Source organism: Monodon monoceros, unplaced genomic scaffold, assembly GCF_005190385.1.
Source record: "Monodon monoceros isolate NGI ecotype Baffin Bay Population unplaced genomic scaffold, NGI_Narwhal_1 Super_Scaffold_21, whole genome shotgun sequence".
Lineage (NCBI taxonomy): Eukaryota > Metazoa > Chordata > Mammalia > Artiodactyla > Monodontidae > Monodon > Monodon monoceros.
The window spans coordinates 100,465,866-100,479,656 of NW_021703778.1; the positions used below are offsets into that span (position 1 = coordinate 100,465,866).

Consider the following 13,791-nt stretch of genomic DNA (forward strand, 5'->3'; position numbering starts at 1 on the left):
AGAATGGATTGGTTTCACTGCAACCTGTGTTTCCGAAAAGATGGGGCCCATTTCTTTGTCACCAGCTGTGGCCATATTTTCTGTAAAAAGTGTTTGACTCTGGGTGAGTGATTTAACTGTTTTCAGATTCAGGCAAAAATGTTTTTAACCTAGAAATAATGATTAACCATTTCTCTGTGTAACTTGGAATAAAAATCACTTAGTAGGCCGAAGGTGGTGTGGGTATAATAGGAAACTGTTGATTATGAAAATTGGAGGAATCCATTAAAAGGAATGATTTAGCAAATGGACTATCTATTACTTGAACATCAAAAGGTGCTTGTCAGTGTTCTGAAGCCTGTGGCAGGGAAAGCCACAAGGTTATCAGACTGATTAGAGGAAAGAGAAAAAATAAAAATAATGAATAGAAATTGGGAAAGTGTTAGATAACAAGAGCCATTTCTAATGGGAAGTAGTAAAACCTGTGAAATCAATTTAATTAGAAATGTTGACGATGGTGATAGTGGTGGGTGATACCTTTGTGGTTTAAAAAGTATTTTCATGTGTACCAGTTTTATGTATCCTCACCACAATCCCAGGAGGTAATTATTAGTAGACTCATTTTACAAATGAGGAGCTGGTTCAAATAGGCGAATTGACCAAGTTCTTGCAGCTGTTAAGTCTTAGAAGAGACAAATTTAAGGTGTGTCTTTTTTTTCTTAATGCTAAAATACTTACAAGGTACGTATTATATTCTGTAGGTATGTATTCTGGGTAGTAGGTCCAGAAGAGGGACTTAAGATGTTTTGATCAGGGAAAATTTCATAGAAGAAGTGTTGTTTCAATAGAGTTTTGAGTAATAAACTGGAGTCTGCCAAGTGAATTAGGCAGGGAAGATCATTCTGGTTTAAGAGAACAGCATGTGTAAAGGAATACAACATCATTAAACTTAGTACAGGGAAGTATATGTGGTTGGGGTTGGTAGAGCATAAAAGGATAAAGTAAGAAATGGTGAGAGATGAGGCTAGAGTGGTAGGTAGTGGCCATATGATGGAAGGCTCTATATACCAGGCTAAAGAACCTGAACTTTATCCTGCAGGTGATGGAGAGCTGTGGAAGTTTCTTTGTCTTGTCTTTTTCTTAAATAGAAGAATGATTTGCACTTGCTAGCTCACTCTGATAATAATATGGAAGGAAGATGGGGAAAAACTTCATCCCCAAGGAAAGAAGAGTCAGGTTAGGTAGCCTCTGGAGAAGCTTTTCCTCTATGTGAATCTCATGACCCTTTAAAGTTATCTGCTAATGTAACAAAGCTATTACTATGGTAACAGCAGCTCACTTTGGAGCAGTTTGTCTCGGTGAAGCATAGGTCATGTGATGTTTTCTCCGGACATGGCATTTATCTTAATCAATAACCAGCACCACTACTAAAATTTTAACTTCACAGGAAGATGAGGAATTTTAATTTCCACATCTTTCAGATTGGGTTAATTAGAGAATGAGAGTAGGAGAGCTTCAAAACAATATCCAGGAATATTAGCAAGGTGAGAACAAGGCAGGAATAATTGGAGAGTTTCTTATGGTGCCTAATGTGTGCCTACTGTCATGTAGATAGAATAAAAAACAATAACTTAAAGTTGAGATCTTTGGTACTCTTCCCAGACTCTAGTAAATGTACACTCCTGTACTCCTGCTGGGAGGCTACTGTCCCTCACCTGCAGAAGAAAACTGGGAATTTATAAAAAGGAAGATGGGTAGAGGTACAGTGTGAAAGCCTTACTTCTCATCAACATACAAGTTTGGAAACACTGATTTCGAGAATGGAGCTCAAGTCGATGTCCTTTTATAGCACAATGACATTTTGAATTCAGTAAGAACCCTCTTTTCATTAGCTAGCCTACTTGACTGTTATCATGTACTTTAGGAAAATCTTACCTCATGCCCATAAGAACCAAACATTTTTTCCCCCTTTCCCCACTAGAAAAATGTGCTGTTTGTGGAACTGCCTGCAAGTATCTGGCTCTTTCTGATAATGTAAGTTTTTCCTCCCCGTCACAAACAATCTTATCTCATTCCTGGTGCGTAGGAACTATACAAAGAATACAGTGGCTAAGAACTGAAATTTTGGGGGAATTCCCTGGTGGTCCAGTGGTTAGGACTTGGGGCTTTCACCGTGGGGGCCTGGGTTCAATCCCTGGTCAGGGAACTAAGATCCTGCAAGCCACGTGGCATGGCCAAAAAAAAAAAAACTGCAATTTTTTTTTTAAAAAAAGGAACAAACAAAACGTGTAGATAGCAATTGAAAAAAAAAGGAGGTAAACTAGAGATAAAAAAATTATTTGTGGATTTGTGACTACTGTCACAGAAGCATGAGGTAAGAAGGATTAGGATATGTAGTCTACATTTCCTAGCGCAATAGTGATCGCCCTTTTAGCACAGTGAAATAATACCTGGTGCTTTAGAAAGGGTGCTATGTCTTTAACCATATTTGCCTGTATTTTATTTCATTCCATTGTGGATGTGTCTTACTCTCTTCATAGCTGAAACCTCAGGAGAAGATGTACTTCAAAAGCCCTATGGAGACAGCTTTGCAGTATTTTAGTCACATCTCTCAGGTATGAGAAATAAAAGTGAAGAAAATCTGATTTTCCAGGCAAGTTATAAATGCATCTTATTTCTTTTCCAGAGGTTCTCTTTGAACTGCATTCGTATATTTGTATACAATGGGGAGAAATTGGCTGCCCTGTTTGCTTTCTTCCCTGATGATAAATATCTCAACAGTTAACTTTTTACTCACCCAGAATCTGTGATAGGCTGTAAAAACTTCTATGTAGCTGACATCTTGCCTTGTGGTTCCTAGTTCTATTTAGTAATTTTTGAGGATAAAAAAGGTTCTAGAGAGCTTTGTCTTCTTTCTTCACACATTTAATGAATCTTCTAAAAATTGCTTTGAATATACAGGCCTGACCCTGCAAACAATGGATTTAGTAGCCAAACTTTCAAGCTTTTGCTTATAGACCTAAGTTCAAAAACGGATTTCTTGTTCTCCACTCTTATTTTTCAATAACCTCTCTTAGCAACACATATATATTTAATTCTTCAGTTAGTATTTATAATAGGTTCCCTGGATTTTGGAAGATATTTTTCTTTTCCTGATGCGTGATATGTTGTCATGCCATTGACTTGGTCAGGAGCAATAGAATTGTGGAAGGAAGTGAAGAGGAGACAGGACAACCATTTGAGAAAGTTCCCAAATTCTAAAAACTTTGGTTTTTCCCTTCCACTCTCCAGTTCTCCACCAAGATCATTTCATAGCCTCATGGGATTGCTATCTGGGCACATTTCTTGAGATTTTATCACTATTTTTCTTCTCTACTCTTCTCGTTCTTACGAGAATATTTTTTTATTAAACGTGAAGATGGTCCTTTGTCATGTTTGGCTGAAGACAGTAGGTTTAATTTTTCTTTGGTGTCTCCCCCTCAATCCTGACTCTGGAGATAGAGGAAGGGAAATTAAGGCTTTCACTGCATCCTGCTTTTAGCTGCTTGGGTGAACCATCATATCTGAGATACTATTTAACATTATGGGGAGATAAAATCCAGCTGAGACTCAAGGAGAAATGTAAACAAGGTCACATGAACAAGAGAAAGAGCAGAGCTTTGGTTAATAACTAAACCAGGGGTTAGTTAATGATCAGGAGAGAAATTATATGTAGTCTAAATTCTACCCTGCCTAATCATGGGACCAAATACACATGGTCAAGTAATCAAGATAAAATACATGAAAAGGGTCAGTTAATCATCACTGTAGTGAAGTGCCCGTTTGGTGAAGTCAGCAATGTCTGAAAATGTGTTTTCCCAATCTGTGAAGTTGAATAACTGATCCAAGTACTGTCTAGATTGTCTCATTCAGGCTTCTGCTCATATTTTTCTTCCTCAGTCAGACCTTTACTGACTCTCATATCTCAAATAGCAGCCCCAAGTCTACTTCTTACCCTGCTTTATTTTTCATCATAGGTCTTATCTCTAACATTATATAATTTATTTATTGTCTGAATCCTGCACTGCTTTCCCTTAGCATAATGTGTTCAAGGTTTATCCATGTTGTAGAATGTATTAGAACTTCATTAGTACTTTATTGCTTTTTATGACCAAATAATAATCCATTATATAGCTGGATATACGTTTCACGTATTCATTCATCCATTGAGGGACATTTAGGTTATTTCCACTTTTTGGCTATTATGAATAATGCTGCTGTGAATATTTGTATACAAGTTTTTATGTGGACATATATTCATTTCTCTTGGATATATACATAGGAATTAGATCACTGGATCAAATGGTAACTCTATGTTTAACTTTTGGAACTGCCAGACTGTTTTCCCAAGTGCTTGCACATTTTACATTTTTACCAGCAGTGTATGAGGGTTTTGATTTCTCCATATCCTCACCCATACCTGTTTTATCTGTCTTTTTTTATAATAATCATCCTAGTGGTGTGAAGTGCTATCTCGGTGTGGTTTTGATTTTCATTTCTCTGATGATTAATGATGTTGAGCATCTTCTCATGTGCTTATTGGCTGTTTGTCATCTTTAAAGTAATATCTATTCAGATCCTTTGCCCATTTTTAAGTCAGATTGCCTTTTTATTATTAGTTGTAAGAGTTTTTTATATATTCTAGGTACAAGTCCTTCACCACATATGTGATTTGCAAACATTTTCTCCCATTTTGTTGGGCCCATCCACTTTAAAATTAAGAAGAAGTAACATAAATGTCCATTAAGTAAATACAAATAGGAAGAACAGACAACATCGAGCATCAAATAGAGTAGGAAATAAAGAGAGAGAAGAGGTTGAGAGAAAGAGAGGGAAAGATATAGGTTCACAAAGAAAGACAAATTCAGAGCAAAAGGCGCAAATGAAAATACAGAGAGACTTCCCTTGTGGGCCAGTGGTTAAGACTCTGCGCTCCCAGTACAGGGGGCATGGGTTTGATCCCTGCTTGGGGAACGAAGATCCCACATGCCATACGGCGCGGCCAAAAAAAAAAAAGATAAATGAAAATACAGAGAAAGACTTTTTTTTTAAATGAATTTATTTATTTATTTTGGGCTGCATTGGGTCTTCGTTGCTGCACGCGGGCTTTCTCTAGTTGTGGTGAACAGGGGCTACTCTTGGTTGTGGTGTGCGGGCTTCTCATTGCAGTGGCTTCTCTTGTTGTGGAACACGAGCTCTAGGCACGTGGGCTTCAGTAGTTGTGGCTCTCGGGCTGTAGAGCGCAGGCTCAGTAGTTGTGGCACACAGACTTAGTTGCTCCGCGGCATGGGGGATCTTCCCCAACCAGGGCTCGAACCTGTGTCCCCTGCATTGACAGGCTGATTTTTAACCACTGTGTCACCAGGGAAGCCCAAGAAAGACTTTCATAAATTTAGTGTTGGGACTGACAAACTTTTTCTTGAAAGGTTAGTAAATATTTTAGGTTTTGCAGGCTATGCAACCTCTGTTGCAGCTACTCAACTCTGCTGTTGTAGCACAGAACAACAGCCACAGGCAATCTGTAAACAAATGGGTATGACTGTATTCCAGTAAAACTTTACTTACAAATACAGGCAGCTGGCCCTGATCATTAGTTGGCTGACTTGGAAGTCATATGTTTTGCTAACATACTTAAATAACTACCATATAAATCGTTTGAATAAAATCAGGTCAAGACCTGATCTCATAAATAGATCAGAGCAGTTTCCCATCCCTCACTTGAATTTAAAGACTGAACAGCTGAGATAATCAATGGTGCCTTTGAAGAAAGGTTTTATTTAGTTGAAGATTATTTTACCCGAAAAGAAAAAGTTTATCTGTCAGTTTTTAAGACTTCTGAAACAGTGTAGTTGAGTTCTTTATCACTGCTGAGCAGGTCGAGGAACCTTAAGCCCCAGTGTGAGAGGCTTTGATCACAAACTGTGCAACCCAAAACTTAACTCCCTGGCTGTGCCACGTGGCTTGTAGGATCTTAGTTCCCCGACTAGGGATCGAACCTGTGCCCCGTGCAGTGGAAGCGTGGAGTCTTAACCACTGGACCACCAGGGAAGTCCCCTTGCTTTTGATAAGGAAGCATTTTTAGGATTCTTTTTTGCTCAAATCTCTTTGAGCACCAAAGTAGTTTTGGCACGTAGGTTAGTAGGTCTCTTGGCTATATATTGTATCTATCCGTAGTATCTATTGCTCGCCAACCCTTTGCCATTTTAGATAACTCCCAGGATTGAGTGCCTTTTTTCTGCTTCTGCATTGTTCAAATTTTCTAAAATGAATATGTTTTACTTTTATTGAAAACAAGAACAAATTTAAAAAAATAGATTACAGTGAATTCTTATCTGCGTAGAATTAGTTTAGTTTGCTTTTGAGTAGAAAGGAAAGAGTGTAGAGACTATATAAATTCGGAAGTAGAATTCTTTAGTAAGGTGGCAAAAGCAACTTGCAAATTAAATGAGAACAAAAAGTTTATGACAAAAGTACCAGATCTAGGAAGGACCTAAGAAAAAAGGTTTACGGTGTGAGTAGGGAGGAAACAAATGAGACCTGAATACTGCTGTGTATTCAAAAGTAGAACCTGACAAAGCTAAAATACTTTCCACATATTAACTTTTGATCTGATTCAGTAATCCCATGATAGGCACATCAGTATATCAAATGGTAAATTAAAGCAAAAGATAAAATTATTTACCCATGGCCAGAAATAAAATTCAGGAATAGGTAAATCTCCTTCTGTGCCTCTTTGCCCTTTACTGTAGCAACATAAACAGCCTACAAGTGTCTATGTGTGAGTATCTTAGGGAAAGTAAATTGGTTACCAGTGCTCTGTAGAGCTAGGAATGTGGAAGCTGAGTCCAAGCTAATAGTAAAAAAGTAAGGTCAGAACCAGTTCTAAGCTTGGAAACATTTTTTTGGTTGTCACTTCTTGCTCAAGATGAATGGTTATATTTTTAAAGGGTCATTCTATGTCAGAATGTTCTCATTAAGATATTAGGAAGGCACTTTTCTGGAAATGAAAACCTTTGGCTTTCCCTAGTTTTGGGGAATCATGAATTAGGTCAGATGCTCCAGAAGAAAATGATCAGTAATAGAGTATGAATTGATGGGTTTCTATTTGTTGCTACAAGTAAGGGGAAAGGAGTTATGGGGGTCGTATGTCAAAAGTCTGTTTTTCCCTAGTAGGTGTGGAGTTTCCAGAAGAAGCAAACAGATCTCCTCATCGCCTTTTATAAGCATAGAATTACCAAGTTAGAAGCAGCCACGCAGGAGGCACAGCAAACACTGACTAACCAGGACAAGTAAGTGATGAATGAAATCACCAGAGAGCCTTTTTCTTCTCATAGAAGCTGTAGCCCTTATTTCCTTACGGTTCCAAAGCCTAAAAATTGCTCCATGTGTGTTTATGTTTGTCTTGGTTAAGTCAGGTACAGAATTTTTGGTCTCTCAATCTCCATTTTATTTTTCTCTTTCTTCCCTCAAGGGGCCTTCCCTACTTTATAGCTTTCCCCTTTTACTTCCATCTGTCGAAAACTACTTCTTCAGAGAAATCAGACATGACTTTTTCACAGTAATAATGATGGAAGATTTAAAATGTTACCTCTAGGAGGGTGTGTTTTTTTTGGCTGCGTTGGGTCTTTGTTGCTGTACGCAGGCTTTCTCTAGTTGCAGCAAGCAGGGGCTACTCTTCATTGTGGTGTTGGGGCTTCTCATTGCGGTGGCTTCTTTTGTTGCTGGGCATGGGCTCTAGGTGCGCAGGCTTCAGTAGTTGCAGCACGTGGGCCCTAGAGCGCACGGGCTTCAGTAGCTGTGGCGCATGGGCTCAGTAGTTGTGGCACACAGGCTCAGTAGTTGTGGCTCATGGGTTCTAGAGTGCAGGTTCAGTAGTTGTGGCGCACGGGCTTAGTTTCTCCACAGCATGTGGGATCTTCCCAGACCAGGGATTGAACCCGTGTCCCCTGCATTGGCAGGCAGATTCTTAACCACTGCGCCACCAGGGAAGTCCATGTTCTTTTGGAAATCTTAAGCTAAAAGATGGAATCCCTGATGGAAATTTTCAGACAGCAGCAGGCCAGGGGAAAATGTGTGGAGAGGAAATGCAGTTCTGTGTAAACTTCTGAAATCATACCAAGTGACTGTTTATTTTGTCCACCTGATTCTTCTCACCACCAAAACCCTGCCATTGCCCCCCTGAATCACCAGATCTCTGACAGAAATACCTTGTATAGTGGCAAGTATCTCTCCGGAAGCATTAACTAGATGTTGATAATAAAAATCAGGTTTTTTATCCCACTGACCTGCTGGAGCTGATTGTTTCTTTTTCCATCTTTTGCCTAGAGAGCTGTCAGTCTTAAGGAAAGAGAATGGAGAACTGAAGAAATTGCTAGCCATCCTAAAGGTGAATGAAATAGATTTTCCATACTATTATTTTCTCTCTTACTAGGCCCATCTATCTAGCTGACTGAATAGAATTAGTGTTTCCTAACCTTTTTCACATTATGGCTGGTAATAATTGATAATATTTGTACAGCAAGCACACTGTAGTAAATGGACGAGGCCACAGAAGACCTTGGAGGGATGAAAGGACAAAATCTAGCACAGTGGTAACCTATTCTCGAATATCAGTGAGTCCATGGCATAACACATGGGAAGCTCTCTTATAGAAGAGATATCTGTGGTAACTTAAAATTTGTCTTCAAGAATCCCAAGGCACCTCAGGACCTTTCCTGTCCCTCAAACTCTATTTCCTGGACATTTGTCTCTTCCCAAGATTGTCCTTTGTGTTTATATAATGTTCCTTTTGATCTTACTCTTGTAACTCTTCTAGCACATTGTAATCCTGTCATTTTCCTTGCTCTCCCCATAGACTCTCTATATTTCCCCACATGTATCAGTCTACAGGATTCCCAATGTGTTTTTGTGAAGAGGAACTAAAATTTTCTCTCCCCAAAGCTAATAATTTTCTGAGGAAACACTCACTGTTGCTGTTTTTTCTTCTATTGGGCATCTTAGTAACCACAACTAGAGGACATTGCAGCTTAGCTATCTGACAAGTAAGATCCATTGATTGGGACCATTGAGCTACAGCTTCCTTCACTCCCATTTTTTTCACCTACAGGAATCTCCAAGTTGGTACCAAGGAAGCAGGTCAGTTTTATCAGGCCCCATACCATCCCTCTTTGAAAATTTCTATCCTTTCTTTTTTTTTTTTTTAAATTGGAGTATAGTTGCTTTACAATGTTGTGTTAGTTTCTGCTGTACAGCAAAGTGAATTCTATCCTTTCTTGGCACTTGGCTGTAGCTCCTGTGTCGGCTCTGCGGTGGAGGGAATGGTTTATGAATTCATTTTTCACTTCTCCAAAAAAGAGCTCCTCACTGAAAAGTGCTGAACTAAAATCTTGGATGAATGCTCACCCTTGACCGTCACCTTATGAAATCCTACTCACCCCTCAAAATTGAACTCATGTGTCATTTCCTCTGTCAGCACTTTATTAGGCAGAGTTAGATGTTCTATTATTCATTTATTCAATAAATATTCATTAAGTACTTACTGTTTGTGAAGCACTGTGTTAGGTGTTGGGTGTACATCACCGATTATTCTAATTGTAAATGTCTGTACCCTACCAGTTATTATATATTTTTAATATCAGCTCTGCATTGGTGGATTAAAAAGACATGGCCCCTGACTCACAGAAGCTAAAATCTAGTGTTCTATCATACTTCCATACTTCTGACATACCCATTATAACACTTACGTTGCTCTTTTTCTTTTTGTCTCTCCCACTAGCCTGTGAGCCTCTCAAAAATAGGAACCATATTCTAGTTATCTTTGTAAGTTCAGGATCTAAGACTTATGAGCACTAAATAAATGTCTGTGGGTAGATGGAAGAGGGGATGGAGGGAGTGAGGGAATGGCAGATGTATGAATGGATGGACAGATGGATAGATATATGTAAAGTTGAGAGCACCTGGTAAGGCACTATGGGAAGGAAGAAAGAAGGACTTCAGAACTTCTATTATGGGCAATAGAGAAGTGGAGAAGATTTTGTTTAGGAAATTGGAGAGCCAAGGAGTCCCATATGGAAAGCTTGCCTCTGTATTTTGGGCTAATACCTGTAATACATGATTAGTAAGCAATCTGTGCTCAGAGAGAAGGCTGTTATTTCTGTAAATAATGACCTGATTGATCCTCTAAGGTGGCACTAAGTTCTTCTTAGAGAAAATAGAGCTGCCTTTCTTTTTTTTTTTTTTTTCCTTGCAGGTCAACCACACCTCGACCAGTGGGCATTACTTCTCCATCACAGTCAGGTAGAGACCATGTTTTGCCCTAATATCTGTGTGAGATGAGTAAATATCCTTTTCCCATATGGAAGATGGTTTCCTCTCAGAAAGTATAATGTGATTTTCTGAATCTTATGTATGATATGAAAAGGCCATACTCCTGGACACTCACTTGCAACATGTAGGCTAGGCAAGGCAGGGCGCGCCATTGGTGGCAACTTTTCATTCTGCATTTTATTCCCTTTCAGTTACTCCACGACCCAGTTCTCAGCATAGCAGCCAAGTGGTCAGGTGAGTAGAAAGCTACACAGCAGCATTAGAACTGTTGGCAAAAGATCAAGATGAAAGAAATGCCTAGATACGGCTGAGACAGGGACTGAGGAGACTTTATGTCTGTGTAAAAGTTTAATACCAGGTTTGTTTTTTCCTTTTTGTTTTGCCTTGTACAGTCGGTCCTCCTCAGTGGAATCTATCCTTTATAGAGGGGCTGGCTTTAGTAACTTGGGACAGGTAAGAAATATTCACATTATCTTTTCAGATTGAGACTTCTAATGCTAAATGAAAGCCAAGATTAAAGCAAGAATATTAAACTTATATTGATTTTGGCATGAATTATCTGATGCCATGCCTGGACTCTCTTTCAGCAATTCAGACCTGATGTTAGAAGCTGACCTAATTCATGACTCGGAATGAATAGGGGTGAAAATAGTGGACTGCATTAACAGTGTCCATCATGTTCATTTTGGAAGGAATAAAGTGTGGATCCTTCCTGGAGTCACGTACCCACTCTGGGAGAAAAACATATGCTTCAGTGTATAGCCATAGCATGAAATATGGAAGCCAGAGAATCGGGATATATTTATTTATTTTATTATTATTATTTTTTTGGCGGTACGCGGGCCTCTCACTGTTGTGGCCTCTCCTGTTGCGGAGCACAGGCTCCAGACGGGCAGGCTCAGCGGTCATGGTTCACGGGCCTAGTCGCTCCGTGGCATGTGGGATCCTCCCGGACCGGGGCAGGAACCCGTGTCCCCTGCATCGGCAGGCGGACTCTCAACCACTGCGCCACCAGGGAAGCCCCGGGATATATTTATTAATGTTTATTATTTGTCCCTCAGGGAGCCAGAGCGCTGCAGGGAAGGAGCACTCCAAGAGACTCTTTTACTGGTGAGAGGGGCAGTGTAGGGGAAGGAGTCAGAAGCCAACACATTCTGAGCAGATACCAGCAGATTTCTGGTTTTCTGTGCATAATATAATGCCATTTTACTTTTTCTCCAGAAGGTGGTTCCAGGTATCCAGATACAACTTTTCAAGTAATGATATTTCTGTTCTCAAACTGATAAGGGGAAAATTGAAACTTGAGTATTAGAAAGTCATTGAAACCCTCTGGTCAGGAGACTGGAGAGTAACTTTTAAAATAATTGACCTGGATTTTAATTGCCACAAGATGGCAGTAGAAGTTAGATCTAAAAGAAAGATTAACTAGATGCCAATTATGTTAGCCTGAAGGGTATCTGGCTTCTTCACTGTGTATCAAACACAAAAATATTCCAGTGAAGAAATACTTTGGTTCCACCTACTTAATTTCTTGTCTCTTTCCCCTTAGAACTATTACTGTTATTACTGTTTTTCAAGGCATTAGTCAGTCCATAGAGTATACTTGGAGAGGATTTCCCTTTCTTTCCCAAGAGGCAGTTTTGAAATTCACAGATCTCTTCCTGGATAACCATTTTTGAAATTCACCAAATAGCCTCCCTCCAGTTCTTTCATATTCACCCCTTTGAAAAACGTAGGTGCTCTAGCCAATTTATTTCTGTCAGGTTAGTAGTAATACTCTCTTTTATTTCTGATTTTAGTTATTTGGGGCTTTCTTCTTTTTTCTTGGACAGCCTGGCTAAAGATTAGTCCATTTTTTTAACAGTTCTAAAAAGGAAGTTTATTTTAAAAAAATTTTTAAATTAAAGTATAGTTGATTTACAATATCATCTAAGTTTCAGGTGTACGGCACAGCAATTGAGATATATATATATATATCCGTACCATCTTCCAGAAAAAAATCGAATGAACTTTTTGGCCAACCCAATACAGACATATACATACATATGTATGTATATTTATATAACTGAATCTATATATACATATATTTTTTAAGATTCTTTTCCCTTATAAGTTATTATATAATATTGAGTATAGTTTCCTGTGCTATACAGTAGGTCCTTGTTGGTTATCTGTTTTTTTTTTTAATTAATTTATTTATTTATTTATTTTTGGCTGCACTAGGTCTTCGTTGCTGCGCGTGGGCTTTCTCTGGTTGTAGTGAGCAGGGGCTACTCTTCGTTGTGGTGCTCTCATTGCGGTAGCTTTTCTTGTTGTGGAGCACGGGCTCCAGGTGCGCAGGCTTCAGTAGTTGTGGCACGTGGGCTCAGTAGTTGTGGCTTGCAGGCTGTAGAGTGCAGGCTCAGTAGCTGTGGTGTGCGGGCTTAGTTGCTCTGCGGCACGTGGGATCTTCCCAGACCAGGGCTCGAACCCCTGTCCACTGCACTGGCAGGCGGATTCTTAACCACTGCACCACCAGGGTTATCTATTTTATATATAGTAGTATGTATGTGTTAATCCCAGCCTCCAGATTTATCCTGCCCCTCACCCCACAGGATTAGTCAATTTTGTTTATCATTTCAAAGAACCAACTTTTAGTTTTCTTGATTTTTCTCTATTATTTTTCTATTCTCTATTTCATTTATTTCTGCCCTAATCATTTTCTTTCCGTCTGCTTTTGGGTTTAGTTCTCCTCGTTTCTTAAAGTGGACGGTAGCATTATTGACTTGAGATCTGCTTTTTTAATATAGACTTTTACAGTTATAAATTTCATTCTGAGCACTGCTTTCACTGCATCCTTTTAAGTTTTAGTATGTTGTGTTTTTGTTTTCATTCATCTCAAAGTATTTTCTAACTTCTGTGATTTTCTTTTCTTTGACCCATTAGTTACTTAGCAGTGTTGATTATCCACATAATTGTTAATTTCCCAAATTTCCTCCTGTTAATTGATTTTAATTTCATTTCATTGTTGTTGAACAACATACTTTGTATGGTTTAGATCCTTTTAAATTTATAGCCTAAAACATTGTCTATCCTGGGGAAAGTTCCCTGTACACTTGAAAAGAATGTGTATTCTGCTGTTGTTGGGTGGAGTGTTCTATAGATATCTGTTAGATTTAGTTGGTATATAGTGCCATTTAAATCTTCTGTTTTCTTGCTGATCTTCTGTCTTGCTGTTTTATCCATTATTGAAAGTGGGGTATTGAAAGCTCTATTATTGTTGAATTGTCTACTTTTCTCTTCAATTCTGTCAGTTTTTGCTTCATGTATTTTAGGACTTTGTTGTTAAGTGCATATATAAGTGTTATATCTTCTTGATGGGTTGACCCTTTTATCATTTTGACCTTTGTCTCTAGTAACAATGTTGTCTTAAAGTGCATTTATCTGATATTACCCATTCCAGCTCTC

The 13,791-nt window shown here is 38.8% G+C and overlaps 1 protein-coding gene across 1 annotated transcript in view; it reads left to right on the forward strand.

Annotated features, from left to right (window-relative positions):
- Positions 1-13,791, forward strand: part of RNF212B (ring finger protein 212B) — a 21,631-nt gene continuing 7,840 nt past the window's right edge. Inside the window, exons 1-10 of the mRNA XM_029238189.1 lie at positions 1-103; positions 1,961-2,013; positions 2,520-2,594; positions 7,192-7,307; positions 8,344-8,404; positions 9,125-9,153; positions 10,268-10,314; positions 10,536-10,578; positions 10,737-10,797; positions 11,406-11,454. Of these exons, the coding sequence (XP_029094022.1) occupies positions 4-103; positions 1,961-2,013; positions 2,520-2,594; positions 7,192-7,307; positions 8,344-8,404; positions 9,125-9,153; positions 10,268-10,314; positions 10,536-10,578; positions 10,737-10,797; positions 11,406-11,454 (634 nt within the window). The 5' untranslated portion in view covers positions 1-3. The remainder of the gene's footprint in view (positions 104-1,960; positions 2,014-2,519; positions 2,595-7,191; positions 7,308-8,343; positions 8,405-9,124; positions 9,154-10,267; positions 10,315-10,535; positions 10,579-10,736; positions 10,798-11,405; positions 11,455-13,791) is intronic.